Here is a 7,233-nt window from a genome sequence, read left to right on the forward strand (position 1 = left end):
AGTTATATGTGACTAGATCATATTGGTTTTAAACTCAAAAGGTTTGGGCTTGAATTCCTGTTACTCTTGCTAACCATTTTGTACCTCATGTATAATATAATGCCATCCACCCTGAATGGAAGTAGAGGATGTTAAATGCAGAGAAAACTTGATGATAGAAAAACAACAGCACATGAGAGCCACCAATTTTTGTGTGTGATCACATTGCAAAGGCTGGAAGGTCATTTTAATGCTAAAGTAGAAATAGCCATTCATAACTTTAACCTCTCTTCTAATTTATTAAAATAATTATTATATTTTAAATTTTCATCTCTTAACTTCCTTCAGGTAGCAAAGTGTACAAAGCAAATGTATGGAGCAAATCACTCTGTGGTGTTAGAGTTTGTATTCCTGGGAATCACCAACTCCTGGGAAATACAGCTTCTTCTCTTTGTGTTCTCCTCCATATTTTTCATGGCAAGCATAATGGGAAATTCCCTCATTATCCTCACTGTGACTTCTGACCCTCACTTACACTCCCCCATGTACTTTCTATTGGCCAACCTCTCCTTCATTGACATGGGAGTTTCTTCTGTCAGTTCCCCCAAGATGATTTATGATCTTTTCAGAAAACATAAAGTCATCTCCTTTAGTGGCTGCATTGCTCAAATCTTCTTCATCCATGTCATCGGTGGTGTGGAGATGGTGCTGCTCATTGCCATGGCTTTTGACAGATACATTGCCATATGTAAGCCTCTCCACTATCTGACTATCATGAGCCCAAGAATGTGTGTTTTCTTTTTAGTGTCTGCCTGGATGATTGGCCTTATGCACTCCATGGTTCAACTGGCTTTTGTTGTAAACTTACCCTTCTGTGGCCCTAATGTGTTGGACAGCTTTTACTGTGACCTTCCTCGGTTCATCAAACTTGCCTGCATAGACACATACCAGCTAGAATTCATGGTCACAGCCAACAGTGGATTCATCTCTGTTGGCTCCTTCTTCATTCTGATCATTTCCTATATTGTCATCATTCTCACTGTTCAGAAACACTCTTCAGGTGGTTCATCCAAGGCTCTGTCCACACTTTCAGCTCACATCACTGTAGTAGTCTTGTTCTTTGGTCCTTTGATATTTTTCTATGTATGGCCATTTCCCTCCACACATCTGGATAAGTTTCTGGCATTCTTTGATGCAGTTCTTACTCCTTTCCTGAATCCTGTTATTTACACATTCAGAAATCAAGAAATGAAGATGGCAATGAGGAGAGTATGCCAACAGCTAGTAAATAACAAGAGATCTCTTGAGTGATGAATGTATTATAAGAGCCCTTAGTGATTACTGATGATCACTGTTGATGGTCAAACTCAGAGAAAAGCTATTGTTTGTCCTACCTTGACTTGATTATATACTTATATTGAATTCACTTTGTCTTTTGATTCAGTTCAGTTCAGTTCAGTTCAGTCACTCAGTCATGTCCGACTCTTTGCACCCCATGAAGCACAGCATGCCAGGCCTCCCTGTCCATCACCAACTCCTGGAGTTCACTCAGTCTCGTGCCCATCAAGTCAGTGATGTCATCCAGCCATATCTCATCCTCTGTCATCAACTTATTTTGATTAGGAGGGAGAAAAAATCACTTTTGATAGCTACAGATAAGGTATTTGTAAGCCAAAGATTATAATAATCTTGAGTCTAAATTCCTAAGGAATAAGAATATGAAGTAATTCTTAGAAATACCTACCAGGGAAGGTTTCTTTAAGGCCTTCAGAACAGGGAGAAGTTTTTCCCAGTCCCCCTAGTTTAAGATGACTGAACTTGAACTTCACTACATCTAAAATACCTATTTCCAAGTATGATCACATCCACAGATATTGAGGCTTAAGATTTCAAGATGTTTGGTGGATAAAAGTCAATCCACATCAGTAGTGCAGGTAGTGTAGGTATCTGAAAACAAGAATGGCTGTAGGTTACCTCTTAATAAGTGTGAAACCAGATTTAAAATAAATAAAAGAAGGAACTTTAGCTCTTTCATAGGCAATTAACTATATTTTTAAGTAATGGAACATATAGAGTCAGCATAAGCCACAAAAAGTTATTCATATGAGCTAAAGCATCTATGCTAACTAGGAATATTACACCTACATAAAGGACAACATTTACTGCTTTTAGTCAAGAACAACACAAATACACAAAAATTAATTTGTTATGTCATCCTAACAGGGAAAACCAAATTTTTGTCTTCCTTCAATATAGTATGTGGTGGCAAAGCATTACTAAATTTTAAAATATAAACCCATCAAATCTGAGCTATATAAACTTTGCCACAATATTTACTATATCATTTATATGTATTTATATTCACATATTTGTATTTATTCATAGTTGGCTTAAATCTCAACATTCAGAAAACTAAGATCATGGCATCTGGTCCAATCACTTCATAGCAAATAGATGGGGAAACAGTGACAGACTTTTTTTTTTTTTTTTTGGACTCCAAAATGACTGCAGATGGTGACTGCAGCCATGAAATTAAAAGACACTTGCTCCTTGGAAGAAAAATTATGAGCAACCTGACAGCATATTAAAAAGCAGAGACATTACTTTGCCAACAAAGGTCCATCTAGTCAAAGCTATGGTTTTTCCAGTAGTCATGTATGGATGTGAGAGCTGGACTATAAAGAAAGCTGAGCGCCGAAGAATTGATGCTTTTGAACTGTGGTGTTGGAGAAGATGCTTGAGAATCCCTTGGGCTGAAAGGAGATCCAACCAGTCCATCCTAAAGGATTTCAATCCTGAATATTCTTTGGAAGGACTGACACTGAAGCTGAATTCCAATCCTTTGGCCACCTGATGTGAAGAGCTGACTCATTTGACAAGACCCTGATGCTGGGAAAGATTGAAGGCAGGAGGAGGAGGGGACGACAGAGGATGAGATGGTTGGATGGCATCACTAACTCAATGGACATGAGTTTGAAAAAACTCCGGGAATTGGTGATGGACAGGGGAGGCCTGGGGTGCTGCAGTCCATGGGATCTCAAAGAATCGAACACAACTAAGCAACTGAACTGAACTGACATATGAATTTATTCATATTAATATATATATTTTAAAAATCAAGGCAAAAAGAATTGATTTCTTGAACTTTTTACAACTTTCAATCTCCATTCTGTTTTGTCTTTTCAGACAAATCTGTCCTCTTTCTGATTTTGGAATAAGTATACATTTTATCATAGGACAAATTTATTCTTTTTTCCCACTGACAAATAAAAACAAATATATATCTTATTACCTTGCGCTGCTAATTTTTTTTTGGCTATAATACTTCTAATACAGTTTCAATCACCCATTTAATGACCAAAATAACTAAATTTATTTCAAAAATAGAACTCTTTTTAGGAAAGAAAAAAACAAAGCCAGACAGTAGTTTAAGGGACAAAATATTATTTTAGTTGGGAACTATTGCTTATGGGGAAAGTGATGGATTTAATTAAATTTATGTGATAACCATTTTGCAATATATACATATGTCAAATGATGTTGTATCAGTTCAGTTCAGTTCAGTCGCTCAGTTGTGTCCAACTCTTTGCGACCCCATGCAGCATGCCAGGCTTTCCTGTCCATCACCAACTCCTGAAGCTTGCTCAGACTCATGTCCATTGAGTCTGTGATACAATCCAACCATCTCATCCCTTGTTATCCCCTTCTCCTCCTGCCTGCAATCTTTCCCAGCATCAGGGGCTTTTCCAGTGAGTCAGTTCTTCGCATCACATGGCCAAAGGATTGGAGGTCAACTTCAACATCAGTCCTCCCAATGAATATTCAGGACTGATTTCCTTTAGGATGGACTGGTTGGATCTCCTTTCAGCCCAAGGGACTCTCAAGAGTCTTCTCCAACACCACAGTTCAAAATCAATTCTTTGGCGCTCAGCTTTCTTTACAGTTCAACTCTCACATCCATACATGACTACTGGAAAAACCATAGCTTTGACTAGATGAATCTTTGATGGCAAAGTAATGTCTCTGCTTTTTAATATGCTGTCTAGGTTGGTCATAGCTTTTCTTCCAAGGAGCAAATGTCTTTGAATTTCATGGCTGCAGTCACCATCTGCAGTGATTCTGGAGCCCAAGAAAATAAAGTCTGACACTGTTTCCATTGTTTCCCCATCTATTTGCCATGGTGTATACCTTAAACAAATGTGATATGTATATACATTAAAAATATATACAATGTTATATGTCAATTGCATCTCAATAAAACAGGTAAACAGATGTTTTGCCATGCATCTAGCCATTTATCAATACATTTTTAATACATTTCAAAGTGAATTATGAAAATTGTTTCCTGTATTTTAATAAATATCATCACTAATTCATATCAACATTTATGCTGAACATTGTTTCATATGTACTGGAAGATTCCCTTTTGAAAAGAGCATTTTCAAAGGAATCATTCCTTTTTTAGGTAAATCTTTCACTGATTTTATTTTTATGCACACTTTCTTACTAAGTTCTTTTGAATGAAGATCCTAAAGGTGCCAGAAAGACATGGAATAATCAATACATTGCTGGGAATCAATCCTGGTAGGACTGTGGAACTGGAGAACTTTGAGCAGGTTTTGAAGAGTAGAAGAGACACAGCTCTCGCCTGAATCTAGGACTTGTCTGCTGTTTCTTCTGTTAAGAAATACTGTCAATGCATCACCATCTCCCTTGCTGACTCTTCCCCATCCTTTAGGCCCCAAGTCCTTTGACCACCCAATATGAACCTATTATTCTTTCTGATGCCATTTTTTAATGTGAAGGAGGTTGGAGTATTTTCTCTTGCTTATTCAGCATTGTGGATGCTTAGATTGATTGAAATTTATGGTGAAATCCAGATGATTTTGATTAAATGTCTTCACACTCCATAGATTTTGATTAAATGTCTTCACACTCCACTCATTTCTACCTCCTTTTAAACCACCAGTGAGTGAGTAAGAATTGACAGATAAAATTCCCAGAGATGATGCTCTAAAAATATCCAGTCCAGATAACAAGAAGAAAAAATTGAACTTGATCTATTAAATTCAGTTTCAGAAAAATAGTCTTAGTGACAGAATCTTCATTTACAGATATCAAATAATTTTTTGGTTGTGGTTAAATAGTCTATAATGTAGGAAAGAAGGAACAAATCGTATTAGAGAATAAATAAGGGGCTATAGATTGTGGACAAAGGCAAATAACTGACTTTGACTTTTATCTGGTCATGGACACGTCTTGGGCTTCCAGAGTAAAATCAAAGCCATAATAGAAAGTCAGGGTCAGCACAACACAGTGTCTTTAGCAGAGGCAAGGCACTTGGGGGTTCAAGTGATAAATTAGAACAGAGTTTAGTTACTTTTTATCTCATTAATCTTTCTGATAGGAGTAAAATGGAAATTAATAACCCACAGAAGTTAGAAGTTAAGACCACTTATGTTGTTCAATTTCTGTATTTACAGGGAAGTTAAAAAAGGAATAAATCTGGAGTTGAGCTGTAGGAGTTGCTTGTATATTTATGATCCAGCAATCCCACTGCTGGGCATACACACTAAGGAAACCAGAAGGGAAAGAGACACGTGTACCCCAATGTTCATCGCAGCACTGTTTATAATAGCCAGGACATGGAAGCAACCTAGATGTCCATCAGCAGATGAATGGATAAGAAAGCTGTGGTACATATACACAATGGAGTATTACTCAGCCATTAAAAAGAATACATTTGAATCAGTTCTAATGAGGTGGATGAAACTGGAGCCTATTTTACAGAGTGAAGTAAGCCAGAAGGAAAAACATAAATACAGTATACTAACGCATATATATGGAATTTAGAAAGATGGTAACAATAACCCGGTGTACGAGACAGCAAAAGAGACACTGATGTATAGAACAGTCTTATGGACTCTGTGGGAGAGGGAGAGGGTGGGAAGATTTGGGAGAATGGCATTGAAACATGTAAAATATCATGTAAGATATGAGTTGCCAGTCCAGGTTCGATGCACGATGCTGGATGCTTGGGGCTGGTGCACTGGGACGACCCAGAGGGATGGTATGGGGAGGGAGGAGGGAGGAGGGTTCAGGATGGGGAACACATGTATACCTGTGGCGGATTCATTTTGATATTTGGCAAAACTAATACAATTATGTAAAGTTTAAAAATAAAATAAAATTAGAAAAAAAAAATTCAAAGCAAACCAAAAAAAAAAGGAATAAATCCTCTAGAAAGTGGTTCTCTATGGTATTTCTTAGGACTAAAACCAAATGGTGCACACAGAATTTGGAGAAGGACAGACTGGTAAATTCTCTTCCTGAGAACAAACCTGGCCCTATCTGCATGTCTCATTACTAATCTATCGTTGTTTTCAACTGTGATTGTAGAAAAACTGCTCTAATGGTATTAAAGGGAAATTAATCCTTTTGCTATGTTCTATGCATGTTGGGAATTTACTTGTTTCTTTCTCCCTAATTTTGGTCATCGGTTTGTCAAATAGATGTAGATAAGGTTGAGAGAAAAATAACATATTTAGGAACCCAGGGATATGAAAATTGATCTTAAGGGGAAAGTAGAAAGGAAGGGACAAGTTAATTTTGTTGCTTACTTCAAGGACAGTAAGGATACATATAGAACAGTCCTTGACAACATCTGTATCTTACTTTCACAGAGTAACAGACAAGTGGACCTAAGCTGAAAATAAAGAACTAGAAAGTTCCTTTGGAAGCAGAGAAGTCAAATTGATAAAGCATGGGCATAGACAAACTAGGGAGATGTTGAATTCTCAAAAGTATGTCTTTGATTATTTGAATATTCACTGATGTATCATGTGGGCTGGACCAGAAATTCACTTTATATAGTTACTGGTTTATTTCTATGGGTTTATTAGTAGGACACTCATCCTATTTTCTTCAACTACAACCTTCAAATGCATGAAAATCTCTTCTAGAAGACCAAATCTATGAAAATCTTTGAAACAAATGATTTCAAAGAGAGAGCAAATGTTAAGTCACTGAAACTTTAATGATATTATTTATTTACTTTTGGCTACGTGGGTCTTTATTACTGCATGACATTTGCACTAATTTGCTTGTGTATCCAAAGTACAGATCCCTTATTGTTATATTTCCTTTGATTATATTATCTAATTTGTTGACACTCCAGTGTGCTTTCTCTTATATTTTAGATATATTCTTTCAGCTTTTGGAGAGTATTGATGAAATGTCATGGTTCTTCATGTG

General features: G+C 36.8%; 1 protein-coding gene across 1 annotated transcript; it reads left to right on the top strand.

Annotated features, from left to right (window-relative positions):
• Window positions 1–348: 348 nt before the first annotated feature.
• On the top strand, window positions 349–1,290 carry LOC109564320 (olfactory receptor 4F3/4F16/4F29-like). The gene has a single exon (XM_019967804.2). The coding sequence runs from the start codon at window positions 349–351 to the stop codon at window positions 1,288–1,290; it is 942 nt and encodes a 313-aa protein (XP_019823363.2).
• The last annotated feature ends 5,943 nt before the right edge of the window (window positions 1,291–7,233 follow it).

Source organism: Bos indicus, chromosome 10 (assembly GCF_029378745.1).
Source record: "Bos indicus isolate NIAB-ARS_2022 breed Sahiwal x Tharparkar chromosome 10, NIAB-ARS_B.indTharparkar_mat_pri_1.0, whole genome shotgun sequence".
In the NCBI taxonomy this organism is placed as follows: Eukaryota; Metazoa; Chordata; class Mammalia; order Artiodactyla; family Bovidae; genus Bos; species Bos indicus.

Excerpts from the sequence above, each read along its gene's own strand:
- LOC109564320 (XM_019967804.2), top strand. The coding sequence starts at position 349 with ATGTATGGAGCAAATCACTCTGTGGTGTTAGAGTTTGTATTCCTGGGA.